This window comes from Gymnogyps californianus, chromosome 14, assembly GCF_018139145.2.
Source record: "Gymnogyps californianus isolate 813 chromosome 14, ASM1813914v2, whole genome shotgun sequence".
In the NCBI taxonomy this organism is placed as follows: domain Eukaryota; kingdom Metazoa; phylum Chordata; class Aves; order Accipitriformes; family Cathartidae; genus Gymnogyps; species Gymnogyps californianus.
In genome coordinates this window covers 15,875,747-15,892,810 of record NC_059484.1, presented here as the reverse complement: position 1 = coordinate 15,892,810, position 17,064 = coordinate 15,875,747, and the positions used below count along the sequence as shown (strand labels likewise).

The 17,064-nt window shown below is 42.7% G+C and overlaps 1 protein-coding gene across 1 annotated transcript in view; it reads right to left on the bottom strand.

The window, feature by feature from the left end:
- The window catches only part of ADAMTS2 (ADAM metallopeptidase with thrombospondin type 1 motif 2), a 191,091-nt gene that overhangs the window by 56,075 nt on the left and 117,952 nt on the right, over nucleotides 1-17,064 (bottom strand). The window contains exon 4 of the mRNA XM_050905562.1: nucleotides 5,471-5,673. Coding sequence (XP_050761519.1) covers nucleotides 5,471-5,673 — 203 coding nt within the window. The remainder of the gene's footprint in view (nucleotides 1-5,470; nucleotides 5,674-17,064) is intronic.

Below are 17,064 nucleotides of genomic sequence, written 5' to 3'. Positions count from 1 at the left end.
CCTGAATGCCCAATCACAAGTACAACTTCCACTGTAGTGTGGCAATCAAGATAATGAATAAAAATAATCTCCTGAGGCCTCGTCAGAAACTGTTCTTCTCACTAGTCACAGCTACTGGTTTATAATGAACAGTCTAAATGTGGCGTTAACTCACATACATACACTTAAATTTTCAAACAAGCTATAATTCAACTATTGACGGCTGAAGTCCCTCAGATGAATAGAACTGGACTTGCATTTGTTACTTGTGGAACTTCTTAGAGTTAGTTCAGATCTCAAGTGTACATATTGAAATAAACTGATTTGAAATAATGAGCATTGGTGCTTATAAATTATTTAGTTTTTAAAAATCCAGTCAATTGTATATTACTGAAATATCCTTCCCGTCTAAAAAAATGCTTTCTAGTTTAAAAAGCACGATTCTGAATACAGGGTGCACCATTATTTCAAAGCATTCAATCATCACTTTCTTTTTAACAGCTTGGATTAGACATGCTTTCAGGTTTTCATCCAACTGCCAGTTAGAAACCGATGGCATTTCTGCCCTTTCCTCTCATTAGGAACTTGCTGTTCTGTACCTGCAAATCTTCATCCCTCATCAGCCAGAGATACGAAAGCAGAAATCTCATCTATAATAGTAGTATCATGTACATCCTATTAAAGAGGACAGATAACATATTCAAAAGTGCCTCAGGGCCACAATTTCAAAGACACATGTAGTGCTGAAAGATGCAGGTGAAAGACTCCAGGGACTTTCCAAAGCCCCCAGCTGCATAACTCCCATTGATTTCAGTTATTCAAATGAAAAGTTGTTTAATGTATTTGTTCTGGAGCTGAAGTTTCACTTAAAGTCTGGGAGAGACATAATCCCATGGGCTAATTTTTAAAACTGATTCTCACTGATTTCAAAGGCAAGTAAATGACTAAATACCTAGATAAACCTAACCCAGAGTAAGGCATAAATCCTATTTAGGGTCTATTTCCCTTTGAAATAATGGCAGTTAGGCAGCTATCTACTTGGAGGAGATGGGTTTTAGCATCGCAAACATTTTGGCCATATATCCATTACACGGATGTAACAGAGGCTAACCCCTAAATATTGCAATATCACATATTTTAGAGTAAAGGAATGGAAAGGAAATTAGATTTTTTTTTTGCCCCTGGAAATTGTCCAAAAATCAAAAAATGTACATACTTTGTAGACAAATTCTTCCAAAAAATATACAAAGATGACAATTGCCAGCATTAGAAAATGAGGTAGTTGAGGAATTGAGGAATATAGTGGAGGAAGAAAGACAAAAGCTAGAAGAAAAAGCTAAATCAGGGGCCTCACTGGGAAAAAACCCACAATTTGAAGAGGGGCATTAAAGTTGAAGACTTGAAGTCAAGACAGATGGAGTCAATACATTCAAAACCATTTGCAATTGAGCTTATTTCATGAGACTTTGCTATTTGGAATGGCCAAAATATTTTAAGATCACACATTCTACTGCTGCCTCTTTAGGAATTCTGTTTTGAAGATATCCATCCTGGATGTGACCCTAAACACAGGATTGTAGAGGCTGAAACATTCACCCTACACAATACCACAGGGCCAGCCAGGTAAATGTACTGGTGAGTCTCGGGTCAGCTGCTCTTCCACAGCAGGTGGCAAAACGCCTGCTTAATCCTGGAAACTATTTTAAAGAGTGTTATGAAACAATCAGAGAATTTCAGCCCCTTGGCTGGTTACCATCAATACCCACTTTAGCTCAATAACGCCCATTCAGCACCCTGCTCCTCCTCCCAAAGTGTCCTGCAGTGAAATCCTTTTGTTTCCCAAGGAACAAGATAATTCTCCAACGCCGCTTGTAGCCTTGCGCTTTTCTAATATTTCCAAACACTTGTACGAACAGATAAAATCCCTGGGATTTTTAGCCACCTTCTTGCTGAAATTAAATTACCTTCCACGCTCTTGAGTAAACTACAGAGCTGCAAGATACCGCCCAAATATCTCTCCTCTGTTGCAATGCTCCTGCATGCTATAAATACAAAGTTAATTTGTGCAATGTGTGGGCTCACGCTTGGAAATGCAGAGGACTGTGCAAGCTAATATCCTTCCCAGGAAAAAACACAGCATGACGTACGAAAGAAAACGGTGCAAGCAAGAGGCAGCCGAGGGTCTCTAAAGCGAAAACAATGGCATATTTTCCAAAGATGGACTGAATGTCCCGATGGTGCCGAGCAGAGAAAAGAGAGGATGTCAAGAGAAACCAGAGTTTTTGTATGAGGAAATGACTGGAGGATGAAATGGGGGTGGCAAGAGGCCACGCTCACTGTGGTGAAACGGCTGGCGTACAGTCAGGCGATACGTGGCTGCAGCCCAAAGCGTTAAAAATCCTCTGGCGTCTATCACCATTCGTTTGGGAGTGACTTCATTTCCAAACTTTGGGATAAATATTAGCAGAGTTATTCAAGATAGCCAGGACACCCGGCCTCTGTTTTTTCTCACTTTATGGCTTTTAGGTGTGGACTGTAACACATCGCTTAAGCAGCACAAAACAGATTTACTGAATAAGTCATTGCACTGGGCTTGAAAAAAAAAATAGTGTTTTGATTGGGTTGGTGGTAGGGTTCCACCCAAGATCCCTGGGAAAAGTTAATTAAGGACAACTGCTCGCACCATCACACGCAGTGAAATCAAGCAAAGTGGGGAGAAGCAGCCATGCTGGGAGTTGCTTCTGGGAAAGTGATGTCATGCCTCCAGGAGCCTGGGCATAAGAGAGGATTCCCCTGGGATTTATTTCATTTTTGGAATCACAGAAATTCAACTATTTGATCACCCTCTTACCTCCAGTAAATACTTCCACTATTATTTTATTTACTTACTATGCATTCTTTGATTTTATGCTTACTACCTTGTTACTGTACAAAGCTAATTGATTTTATGCTTAATGCCTTGTTACTGTACGAAGCTAATTGATTACATCCATAAAACCAGCAGGGTACACACAATCTGATGGTGATGGTAGGATCTTTCACCAGATTTAAGACGACAGCTGGAATTTTTTCTAGCTGTCTCTTCTTTTTCAGCTACCCTTGGACCTACGCAGCTCATTAGAAACATACTGCATACATGTAACCCCTAACAGCTAGAGACCCCAAGGCTTTTTATATAGGGTCCATTTTCTACAAAAAAACCACCAACTACTCAAGGGGGTAAAAGAGAGGACAACAGGGGAGTCACTGTGTGAATTTCAGCAAAGGAGACTGAAGCAATGGTCTACACAGAAATACACCTTGCATCCATCTAGCAATGAGGGGAAGAGCTGGAGGAGCTGCCAGCTGGAGCTACACTGCCGAAAGGAGAAGTTCTGCGTTGTGATGTCCCTCGACATGATACGGGTCCCCAGCATCGCCTGGTATCTGCAGTAACAAACCCCTCTTGCCTTTCTATACTGGAGCAATGCTTGGACAGCTGGAAACAGAACTGGTTACCATCACCCATCCCTCTGCTAAAATACAGACTCCAGAAACCAGCTGAGTTTTGAAGAAGGAAAGAACAGGACAACACTGATGGCTGCCAAAGACTATCCAGAGCCTCCCCAAGAGGCCTTGTGGATTTCAAACAGCTCCTCGTATTTGGACACAAGGCAAGGGACACATCCCAGTCCCCAAAGGACATGTTTCTACCTCAGATCTCCCAACAGAACAACTACTGCCTGTGCCAAGAGCTGCTACAGCCCTGTGGGTACGGTTACACAGGCTGCACTTTCTAAACCACTTGCAGAGACAGCATGCTTAAGAGTTGTTATTTCTTACAATTTGTGTGTTGGATGGTTTGCTAAAATTAGGAAAAAGTATATTCCAGAGCTGGAACATTTATGGCTTCTTTACCATTACTGTATATTTTAATTCTTAAAAATAGATTTAAGTGACATGATAAGTAAAGAGTCCTGTTTAATCTATTTCAGCCTGTTTGCCACATTCCTGGTTTGGCCTCTTTGGCTTGTTAATTTAGAGATGTATAAAGCCATCTGTTTCACTGTAGACTTTGTTTTAAGCCTCAGAGGAAACAAACCACACAAATAAATGAAATTCACTATGTCATTTCTGTTAGAATATATGTATTTACAGCCATCAGAGCAGACACTAAGTACCCTATAACTCTAATGTTAGTGTAGGTTTTTAACTATTTACAATATTGTTATAAAAAGTCAGTGCAACTGAATTTATATCACGCAAGGGATTTTCTTAAATTCTATTCCACCTCTCATTTAAAGTGAAAAACAGTGACATTCCACACATTGTTAAAAGAATGTAATAAAGAAAGAAAAAACCAAGCTTCATAATTAAAAAAATACATCTTGGAAAAAATACATCCCAGGCAAATGTACCTAATAGCCTAGATTTCTCTCCATATATCTGCCTCTATGGTTTATAATGCCAAGAAGTCACCTACAGACAGTCATCCTCTTGACATGACTGTAAACTTCAGCAGTCACACTCTATTTGTCAAAAACAGAGCAGACCTACGATTTTTCACTCAACAATATTTCACTAAGAACACACATTCACTGAACCTAAAGTTTTTACAGAAGTGTGTTTTATTGAGAAGAGTCGTGTTCCAGATGAGAATGAGACGGAAGAAAGTCATCCCCGAATGAGTTGCCTATGAAGGGGGCTACCACTCACTTCTATTTTTTGGCCAGAAGAATAAAACATATTTTGATTTTGATCTATAATAGAGATGATTTTTCAAAACTTGATTCTTTTCCCACAAAATAGAGTCCTTGCTTACTGACCGGGGTACTAGAGGGCTGCTGTGCTGATATTTAGAAAGAAAAAGTGGTTCTTTCAAATATAATATTCTCTAGTGTCTCCTTTCATCACTACTATACTATATAGTCTGTTGCAAAGACTATGGTTCTGAAGATTAAATATTTAACTAAGGAAACCTAAAGATGTCAATCATGGAGTAAATACTAAATCAATTTAAGAAAGTTCAGTGATATACTGCATAACATTTTACTGCAGGGTGAACAAGGAGTAGGTAGGTGGCCTGGGACCTAAAGTGGTTGTTGAGGAATCAAAGAATTTAACTGAGTAGTTTTAAAAATGTGTAAGCCAGTTGAAGTTTCTAATAGAACCTTATTTGAAGACAGTTCTCCAAACCATGTTTTTCAGCAGGGAGCTTAGGTTAAGGGAATATACAGCTAAAACATAATGACTTCCAAGAACCTGAGCCCCTGACCCTGTGCCCCCATCCACCAAAGCACATAAGCAGGACTTTGAACATTTTACACTTCCTTGGCCCCTTTTTCTTCTTTTCCTTCTCCCCTTCCAGCTTTTCTGAAAGTGGCCTGGATTTTCCTCCTAGAGTTATTTTATCTCCTGCCATAAGAAAAATCTGTTACGTCTTATTCAGATGGCTAAACCAACCTGTCCTTTCAGTGCCTTCCCACAGTGCAGTTAGCGGGGTTGTACTCACAATATTCATCAGGGTCAGCAGGTACTTCTGAACATGTTCTTTCCCATGGAATTGAACAACTGAGTCATCAACCCCCAGAAGGACTTCAATGTTGTAATCATCCTCCGTCGCATGCCTTCGATAGCGCTGCCTCGATCTATGCACCCGGTCTTCAATAAAGCTCAACGCGCTGTCGACACTATCCAAATTAGTGAGGTTAGCCGCTGAAATCAAACAGACAAACGAGTTATCAGCCAAGAGAGGTTCAGGCTCAGGTCTCAGCTAAGCTGGTATAAATTTGAAGTAGCAGCGTTTGTTATGTGCTGTGTGTTATATAACAGCATTAGTTTCACTTAATGTCAACTAAAAATGACCAAAATGAGAAAGAAACCTGACCCAAAAGATTTTACTTTGTGAAGTAAAAGCAATACTTTCTACAAAGTAATACCCCGTAATAAATACAAGGCCAAAAGGAGAGTAAGTCATACTAATGTCTTGATGAGAAGAATGGAGCTGTTTGCATTAAAATACTTGTTGCTTAAAAGTACTTGTAACAAAAATACACCGTTCAGGGGTCTTGTACTACTAATGATGTCCTCCATTTCAGAACAATTAAAGATAGACAACATACTTCCAAATCTGATCTTACTGCCCACAGAATCCTACTTCAAGGCAAGTGCAGTTGCCAATATAGCCTTTTTCTGTCCAGGCAGGTAGTAACAGACCAATCCCTCCTGCTTCAACACATTAGCTCCTTTCCTAGATACACACATGCAATTCAACAGTAGCGACATGGATCCTCTTTATCATTACAACTCAGGAAAACATTTTAGATATGAAATTAATTAATTTATAGCTATGTTGACATTTTTTTTTAACAGCTTTTCATCCTTCATTCCCAATTTGCCATGTCACTTTGCATTATTATATGTCAAAGACCAATCCATCAGGCACAATAGCAGCCAACTTTATTACTAACGATTTCTAATAGTCCCTGTGATACGAAAAGCACTTTCTCTGACAGGACGGGATACAGTTAATGTGGCACCTACCTACTAAAAATGAACATGAAAATATGGAATCTTGACATTTCACCCTATAGAATAACAATGATCAGCATTAATATCATTATCATTTGCATTACAAAAGCCCTGGAAGCCCCACTGAGAACCTCTTGATTTCAGAGAATGTCAGGAAAAGACTTGCTCAGAGAGGCGAAGAAAGGCAGCGAGAGCGCTGTGGCTTGATTAAAGGCTCCCAGTGCTTAGTTCACAGAAACATAATAGGAAGCAAAGGGAGGAAGCTAAAGCCATCACCTTCAAAGCAGAAATAAGAAACAACTCCTGGAAATGTTACAAAAGTGGATTCTCCATCTTCATTTATTGAAGTTTTCATATCAAAACTGGCTGCTTGGGAAGGGATGAATGAGTCACCAGATCACTGGGCTCGTGACAAGAACGTCTGTGCTCTTGCCTTAAGACCACTGCCTTGGGCTGCCGTTTCAGCAGGTCCTGGGCCATGTGCAGCCTGAGCAGAGCCCCCCACAGCTCCCCGCCGTGGTGACAACATACCAACCTCTACAGCCTCCGGCTGCCAGGAGGGACACACACCCGGCCTCCCCGGCCCCCACCGCAGTGTCCCTTACTGCCCCGTGCTTCAGGTTGTGCCTCGTGTGTGCAGTGTCCAAGGCGGTGAGATGCTTGTCTCTGAGCCTCCTAGAACAGACCTCCAGTCAAAGGACAGTCCCCGAAAGACACATTTGCCTGGGCAGCTTTTTACCATTTCTCCACCAAGCTCCAAGGACATCTTTGTCACGAGACCCACAGCTGCAGGACCCAAGCTCCACTCACTCACCAGACAGACAGAAGGCCCCACGCAGTGGTCCTACATCCCCACGGAGCCACAATGTCCTTCTCCTGGGCGGGCAGCATTTAATGCGGCTAATAAGCACAACCACCATGTTCTCACTGCCAGCCTCAAGGCTCCCAGCAGCTTCTGCTCCTGGGGCCGCAAGTTTTTAAAATTAGTCTGGTCAGAATCCATGATTCAGCATGAAAATTCACTCTTCACGCAGAGCCCAGCTGTCACTCCCAGGTTTACTGTGGAGGGGGAATGAGTTTGGCCTTGCAGCAATGGAGACAGCTCTTTATCAGGGCTCAAAACCTGCCAAGCAGCCAGCTCCAGCCCCGCTCATGGTTTGCTCCACCGGGAAAGCTTCAGTGTCAATCCTTGCTAGCGCCCAGAAGTAATTACCTAGCTATCACAGCGGTCTCAGGGGATTTGCTATGGGATCATGGGGCAATCACACATTCATGATCTATAAGGCATATCACAGTTACTGTAAAATTTGACCATAAATCTTAAAAGCTCTCTAGAAAAGTAAGGCTAGGCTGGCAGGGGCTGCAGGTCGTGTCCTCTCTCTGCTGCTCACAAAAAAACTACAGTAATCAGGAGCAAGGCCAAAACTATCAGACCTGCTATTGCAGAACAGCAGTGCCGGGCAGGCGGGGAGAGCTGGAGCCCTGCGCTGCGGCTGCAGACGGGCAGCTCTGCTGGCTGGAGGTGCTGTTATTTTGGCGGATGGTTGGCTGTCAAGGTACCTAGAGCTTTTGTGCTTTCATTTCTTTCCCTTATGTGTCAAAGTCAAACTAACTCCTAGTGCAGTATCTTTATTCCTGCTGTGAGTAAATCAGCCAGAGGCAAAATGTGATCCTACCATCCTGCATTTACCATCCTGCAGTGAAAACTGCCTGTCCTCCCTCTTTGCTCCTCACTTCATCACTGTCACACGATAGCCCTTACAGTCCTGCTGACTCCTGAGAAAAGTTATCAGGAGGTTCCCTGGGAGTCATCTCGCTGCCAGTGGGTGCCAACCAACTACTTTAAATTTTGCTTGGAGCATAAAAATTCCCCCACACCCACATTTACCGTCACCGCTTGAGTGTTATCCCCTCAAGACAACATGCCCAGTGGGTACTGGTACCTCCGAGGCACCGACCCGACGTGCTTCCCAGCAGAGAGTGAGCCGCACTGGCTCCAGCTGGCGCTGGAAACACCCCAAGACCAGCAGCACAGCTCAAAACATTTACAACAGTAGCTGCAAGACTTTTGATTCATATCCCAACTTCCCACCAAGTGTCCTTTCCCGGGAGGCTCTCATGGGACAGCCAGGGATGCCTCCACACACGGCCTGACCACACATCGCATGGAGTCCTCCTCCGGCGCTGCTCTGCCTCTCAGTCTCTTGGATGATGAACTGTTGGATTTGTTGGCCCATGCTATGTTATACCCACATTGTATTTGCTCCTAAATGACAGTTACATCCAAATCAAATTAATACCTGTATCTCTCTGCAGAGGAAGTGAAACAAAGTTGCATCTATAGTAAATGAGAAATCTGTCATGTTTTGGCATCTCAACTTTCCTTAGTTAACATCAGTAACTTTGTTGTATCATTGTACTGCTAACAATATGCGAGAAAAGCTCAAGAGAAAAACTCGAAGAACTAAAAAAGACACCAAACTCCTCCTTCACATTTTCCACGTTACCTTCCTTCTGATCACCCCTGCACTTTGCACAATAACATCCCAAAAGTCATCTCAAACTGCACTGTGTTTTACCAAATCATCCTAAGACCTCTCCATCAGATGTTCATTTTCAGCAACTTTTGCCAAATCAGTGCATCAGCCACTAATTATTGGTGCCAACTTTGTTCTCCATCTCCCAAGAGCATACACTTGGCATTTGCAGGGGCTAACAATAGCCTGTGTTGAAATCTTCTTGCTCCCGCTAGGAAAAATTCACATTTGTGAAAATTAACCACTGAGAGACAAGGCTGTATTTTTCTCTTGTGCTGCTCATCCAGAATAAATCAAAAGGACAGCAGCACTTTAACAGTTCACCCAAAAATCCCTCAAAACCCCTCTTTTTTCTAAAGCCAGCTAAGAACTCATTGATATTTCAGTGATTTTCTCCTAACACTGCAGACTGTCTTCCAGTGAAGGAATAAAAAGTGCCCAAGTTGTCGATAGAAGGGAAACCTGTGCTTCTGGCTTAAGCATAAAATCAGGAGCCAGGCAGCCTGGCTTGTGCTCCTGCCTCTGACACAGACTTTCCCCGTGGCGCTGGGAGATGCAGACGGCAGCCGAGAGCTGGGCAGCAAAACTGCCGAGGGAAAAGCGTGTGCACAATCCCGCTTGATGCTGCAGCCTGGGGTTTTTTTGGGTGTCCTCCATTTTTGCTTGCAGTTAATGCAGGCAAGTGATCCTAGCTGCTCCTAGGCAGCAAAGTCCTAGTTGTTTGCTGACTCAAGAACCAGACAATGTCCCCAGCTGTGACAGCCTCAATGACGCATTAATATATGTAGAGTGCATTGAAACCTGAAGAGGACAGGTCTTTATACCGTGCAGGTGCAAATTGCTTACAGCATTATACAAGATCCCTCTCCTCTGCTCCCTTCTGCTGAGCAATGTGCAATATTCCAATCTTTTACCTAAACTGTTCCACTTTTCAATCTGGTATTTTACTTTTTGTATCTGGGCTCAACCTGAGCTTCCATGTTCGCTGGGACTACAGGTCTGAACACCCAGCACCACGGCAGCATCATGCAGCCTGGCTCTGATCCCCATCTCTAGGACAGGGAAAATTCACATTGACACAAACATCAGTTTTGCCTTTGCAGGTCTTCAGAAGAATTCTGCATCTGTGACAGTTTGGGATGTCTGACAACCCCTTATTTTTGGGGAATTTTTGCCTTGCTCATTAATCTTTGATATCATGCGCTTTACAGAAACCTAATTACATGACATCTCCTGATTCTGCCTTACCCATCGTGGCAGGCAAAGCTCAAACAGATGCTGTGAATTACTGAAGCACGAACATGCTGCCTGCCACGAAAACCGCCTCTCCCTGTGTTTTCTGTTACTCCCTTTCGGACATCCACCCAAAGCACAGTCGCTAGCTTGTGATCTTATTTTGTTTTTTCATGATCCCTTTCAAAAAGGCTCAGGGAAATACGGCTGCACCTACAGTTCTTAAAGAGTCCCTTATGAAGCTACTGCACTTTAACAGTACCAGCTTTAGGGTTCCCCAATCTCACAGCAGCAATATTGTCCTAATAAAGTAGTTTCTAACTTTTTACCTCCTCTTTCTGGTAGGGGGAAGGGGACTTTCTGGCAAGTCCAGAGCAGAGACCAGGACAGGCAGCTGGGAGACTGAACTGCATGTCGCGTTCACAGCCATCACCTGCGGCTTGTCAGCACAGTAACTCACTGGAATTTCTTTTCAAATACGAGTGTGCAGCATTCAGACTGGCCAGCCACCATTTCAAATGCAGCTTGTTTGCTTTTGCAGACACTTCATCTGTCACGGCAGGAGCAGACAAACACCTGAGCCGACTGCTGAGCACCTTCTCTGCAGCCTCACAAGGACCAGCGCTTCTGACGTGTTGTTTTGCTGCTGAGCTCCATTCCTGGGACACGCTCCTGGAGGGACTGCCGGCTTCCCATTCCTTCATGTGGCTTGCTGCAAACCACCAGCTTTTTTGTTGTGGTTTTTTTTCTTTTTTTCTTCCTTTTTAACCCCAGTGACTCAGACTGAACACCAGTGAAGCACAGCTGGAGCCCGTTCTGTTGCGGTGGCAAGCATATCTGCGCGTGCAGCGCTGCGACGGCGCAGAAGCGTGGGGCACCCACCCCTGCTCAGCTGCACCGCAGCTGGTGGCAATGCCACTCCGAGCCTGGGACTTGAGATCACAGCGTAGGCGTGAGGCCATCCATCACTTGGTGCTGCAAACGCAGGAGGAACAGGCTGTGTGGTAGGGAAGCAGAAGGAGGCAGGGTGGACTTGCTTTAGCTCTCAGCTTCCCACTGCTCAAGTACATCTGCACCTCTGGAAAAGTACCAAACGCCCTCGACAGTTTGACAAAGAACTGCTCTTTTGGGAATTGCACTTTAAATCACAAGTCATCTTTCTGTAATGCTCCCTGCCACTCGCATGCTGTAGGCTTCTGTCGCGTCTGTCCTCTGTGATCAACTGACTCCCCAATTAGCCCCCAATTAGCCTGTTCATGTATTCTACCAAAATCCTCATTTGTCTTCCATGGTAAGCTGAAGCCCAACCTGTGGAGGTTGGAAGCAACAATGAACAGTCAACGTATCTTGCTTTTTATCCCCTGGCAATTTTTTTCTCCCATTTTTAAGTTCCTCAGTTTGGGGTTTTTTTTTTCATTCCAGTTGCACACAGTCGTGATGTGTTTTGTTCAATTGCTAATCAATAGTTTCTCTGATTTTTTTAATTGTTTTTTAAACTTATTTCTGCTGGTTTTACAGCCCTGCTCACCTTCCTCTTTGCTTTCTGTTTCGTTTTCCAAATGCCCTCTATTTGTCTTTCTTCTCCCCCTTAACCATCCTGCTCAGGTACATTAGTCTTTCATAATTTATAAATCCCCTTCCTATACTACAGTCTGCATTTGGACCCTTCTGCTATAGATCATTCATAAGAAAACTGGGTAAATCCAGCAAGGTGAATTAAAATGGACGAGAGCTCCTGTGAGGTGAAAGCAAATTGAAAATGGTCTAACAAGAGAAGCAAATCACACACCGTGCACTGGGTCAACGATACAAAGTTAGGCCTGTTTAAAAAGCAGCCCCAGGAGGACACAATTTTAACTTGGAGCTCAGTTTTCATAGGATTCTTGTGATTTCTTCAATCACAGATTAACACAGTGGCTGCTACTTGGTAAATCCTTAACCAAGAGCAATTATTGCAGCAGAACTCTCTTTGGGTGTGTGTTCAAATTCCTCCTCTTCCACTTTTTTATATACACCAAAAGCAAGACCACACTAGCAGTCTAAAGACCAGGCATGCACCAGGCATCCTCACCGAGGTTACGAATCCTCGTCCTGCCCTTATCTGCAAAGAAGCAGTAATCTAAAAGGAAACTTTTGGGCTGCATGCCTTGCTAACCATATGATCTCATTACGAGCTCCCTGCCTCTTAATTTACGGTAATGCCGTTTCTAGTCAAATCACATTTTAACACAGAGCCTGCTCCACCTTTCATCTGTCTGGGGGAAGTTTGCCACGGGTGTCGGGGTAAGCTGGGTTGGGCTCTCAAAAATAGGTCTCAGCCTCCAGCTGCAAGAAGGCCAGCAGATATGGCAGCTGAACTCCTGCTGGAATGATCTGGTCGTGGCATTTGAAATCAGGAGGAGTTCAAAGTATTTAACAGTATTTCAGATACTGTATATTTGGGCCTTTGTAGAGCAATTCTTGTAACCTTCTTGGGACAGAACAATTGTCCCATATTTAGAGAATGAATGCACATTCTTGCAAACACACAGGCACAATCACCGTTCTCTTTCTTTCTTGTCACCTATGCAACAGCACAGTGACTTTAAATCTCAGGACACGCTCAAGGGCTGCCTGAATCAGAGTTATAAAGAATAACGAAGCTGAAACCTACCGAAGTGGCAAAATAGAGGAGAACTTTCAAAACTGAAAAAAAAAATTTGTCTTTTCCGAAGGATAAACCAATTAGCGCAGTGACAATGGCCAGGTGGACGCCATGGCAAACGGCCAGGCGAGAGGCACTAAGAATAACCACAGCTAGATGTTGCCAAGGAGATATTTTCTGGCATGTCACAACAAAGAGAAAAGGTATTACAATACTAAAAAGAAAAGTTAAAAACTAAATTGATCTCATCAGGGCCACAGTTACACAATGAATAACATAAAGATGAGAGATAATTGCACTGTTAAAAGATTAAGTGAGAGCGAGGTAACAGAATACCCCAGGCTAAAACTTGGGTTTTTTTGCAAAATGGTGAAACATATTGTGTTACAATTTTAACTTTCATATTACAACATAAGAGTCAAAAAGGGGAAATGAAAGGAATGGCAAACCAGCCAGGCAAACCAATCTGTGTGACCTGGTTGAAATGGAGCTCTTTCTTTGAGAACTGAACATAAATTTTTTCCAACAGCAAAAGTTATCCTTTGGAAAATTTTCAGCTATCAACCTTACTAATGCAAACACAGGTTTCACAATTTACCACCAAATAATGAATGAGCAAGATGTTTCTAACTCAGTGCTTAAAAGTAAGCTCAAAAAGGGGCAAAAAAAGCTACTCTGTAGAAAATTAATTTATGGGCCAACTTCTAAGTTTCACTGACTTAATTGATTGCATCTGGGAAATGCTTATCTTGCAAATATTTTGGCAAGTCATTGTAAACTGGCCTGTATTGCAGAGCCTGTGACTTTCAAAACATGTTGCCTGACTTACCACTTCCCACCCATTTAGAGAGCCCACAGCTGCCCCAGGAAAAGAGCTCGGTCCCTTGCAAGCCCTCAACCGCACGTGTGCACCCGTGCAAAGTGGGCTTTGTTTTACACGACTCACGTAGAGCTACAAAGGGAGCTCAACGCTCTCAATCTCATTTGCAGCTAATGCATAATTAATTAAACTGCAGAGTTCAGCCACATCTCCACGCAGGCGCTCGGCGTAGAGCCACGGCTCCACGAAGCTGTACGAGCCCCAGAGATCCCACCTGAAGTCCCAAATGCAAAGCCTTCTCGCTTCCCTTTGAGCAAAGGATCAGGATCTGACCCACAACTTACTTTCCCCAACCAGGCTTTAACAAAGTGTTTATGGGCTATTTGAGTCCAAGTCTACCACCGAGATACTCAAACGTCCAATCTATATTCCAAGCATGATGAAATTACAGCAAATTAGCACATTAAGTAAGCTGCCTAGCTGACCCCCTGGCTTTGTAGGTGACATGTCTAACAATCCCACTTGCATTTTTAACAGAATGAAATGCCAAACCATGGTACAGGACCTGAATAACAACAGGTTACAGGGGATGGCAGTTGTCTTTCCATAAGCCAACTATCCTGCAAGAAGGGGAAATTAAGTTTAATTACAGCTTAACAAACAAACTAAAAAACACAGAGGTGAAAAAAAAAGTGTCAAATTCCTAGCCAGGGCGGGGGGGTGAGAAGAGGGAAAAAAGACAAAGAAATACATAAAATAACCATACATCATTGGAAATACTACTGAAAAATAATGGCTGAAGCAAATATGCATCTTTCCAATGCTTTTTAGCCATAACTACAGAACAACAAATCTTGCCTTTTGGTAACGTTTCAAAGTGGAATTATTCCATCCTTTTAAAAGGGAAGCTCTTTTGTCAGGTATAAAGTCTCACAAAGTTGTAAATGATACAATTAAATGTTTTCAGTGTCAAGTATAACAAACATAGTATAAATCTCATCAGTGAGATGAGATCACTGTATCACAGTGTATCAATGTATCGATGTATGAGTGTATGAGTTGTATCAATGTATCACACAAATGACAATGCAAACAGCTCCTGTTCTTCTATATAATCATAATGATCTTTTAATTAGATAAAGTAAATGGTCTGCTCATTTCACCTTGTAAAGAAAAGCATAGGCAGAAAGTTTTCCAAATTCTAAGGTGAAAAATCTGTGCAACTTGAACTACCTTTAAGTTCAACCAACTGCTGGTACATCTCAGAATATTATGCCAGAAATCAGCAGTCAGTCAGAAAAAAAAAGGTTAATTTGAGTTTCACAAGAAGAAAACATCATCCAGGCAGTCTGAGCAATGGCAATGCAATGTACGATGCCTTGGCTACTTACACCGGCAGGATTTGAATCAGAGCAAGGAAGAGTTATAATTTTACCTATGTTTTGAAAATATCCTTGTTGCTAAATCTGCTTGGACTTTCTGCAATAACAAAACCAGCTGCAATTGATTAGAGACTGTAAGAAAGACAAAGCTAACTTGGAGGACGCAGGCATTTCTTAAACTTCAAAATGACAGTAAAAAACCCTGAAAGAAAGAACCAGTCTCTGCTCCAGTGCAAGCGCACGAGGTTTATTCCCAAGGCATTTCAAAATCAAGGGCAAAGGCTTCTTTTGTCATTTGTACAAGAGCTCTGAATCTGTCAGGCCCTACAAAAGGCAAACTGCTAAACGCTGCCCTTCCTGTTGCGGTGTGTGGGTGGGAAACGGGGTCCCGACGACGACGACTGAGAAGAGATGCTTCCGAAATGCAGCACTCTTCATGAACATGTACCAGGGATGGAGAGAGGGGGGAGGAAGGGAGGGAGGAAAGAAGCTGGATGGATGCATGGATACCACAACTCTCTGGGGAGAAGGCAAATCAAGAGGCAGAAGTTGGAACAACACAAATGCAAGAGGGGAAAGTGAAAAGAAAGCATGGCTGGTCTTCCTGCTGCAGTTCCCCACTGCCCCTAGGAAGGTGAAGCCAGGGCTTGCTCCCACATCCCGCTCCCCAGCCCTGAGAGCCGCAGCCTGTGAACAACATCCGAGCTCCAGGGAGCGCAGGGATGAGAGCCTAGGTTTGCAAGGCAAGCCATCTCCCCAGCACACGCGGGCAGGGCTTTAATGTTTCTTTTTCAAGATAAATTTAGGATTAATATCTGTGGGTTTTAGAGGGATTAGAGGCAGGTCAACACGCAGTTGTTTAGTTTTCTGGCAGGTCCAAGATATTTTTAATTCCTTTCGGGTCAAATGGACTTGAATACTGAAATTTTTTTAAAGTGAAGAAACAAACAAATCATTTCAGTTCATCTGAAAACACATTTTACTCATTTGATATGAAATCAAGCACTTCAAGTCTCAATTCAGAGAATCGTTTAAAAATATAAGATATTTCAAGCGGAAGGGAAATGGTTTGTTTCAAACCCACTGCCATGAAATCCTTCAACATTTCCAGGGTTTTTCTTTCTTTATCTGTGTGAAGTTCAGTGAAAATTCAGTATCTTTTATCACCAATAAAAAGCTTCACCCAACCCAGTTGCAAGTGCCAGGACTAAAAAGAATTTCCATTTGCCTCTTTCCATCATCTATCCCCCTTCCCCCAAAGGAACTAGCATCATTTCAGGACCTCTGTATTTTTGTTGGATCATTCACATATTATTGATAAGCAAGCTGTACTCAGTGCTGCCTGACTTGTCCTTCAGATTGGCTTGCTGCCTAATCAAACTGAGGTCGTTTGTCTTCTAAATGAGATGTAGCTGGTAGGATGTAATGCTCCTTGGCAGGCGACCGAGAACTCTCCTATAGGCACAAATCAGACCCACTGCACCTCAAAATAAAAGCCTTTCAAGAATTATGTAGCAAGGAATTTACCTCCTGAATTAAAGACAGTATCATCTTTGTCTGTGTAAACAAGGCTTAAAGTGGTCAGAAATTGCATTTGTATTCACTTTGCAGAGTGTTATAAAATTGCTTTAGTATTAATGACTACTCTGCTCTTACTACAGAGAATGAAATCAGACTTTGGAAAGCGAATGCACAATGTCCAGTAAGAAGGGCTGGGAAGCCTTTTATAGATATATATGTACACACATATATAGGTACACATATATATAGGTACATACACATGCAATAATTGCTAAAATGAAACCCTGCATTTTAACAAGGTGTAATGGTGGTTGGAGGGCTGGTGGACGACTCACTTGTTAGCTAACATTTCTATTAGAAATGTTTTTAAAAGGAGTCAAACATTGGAAAACTATCATCAGAAACAACAGCAAACTGAGATACTCAATTTTTTAAAAT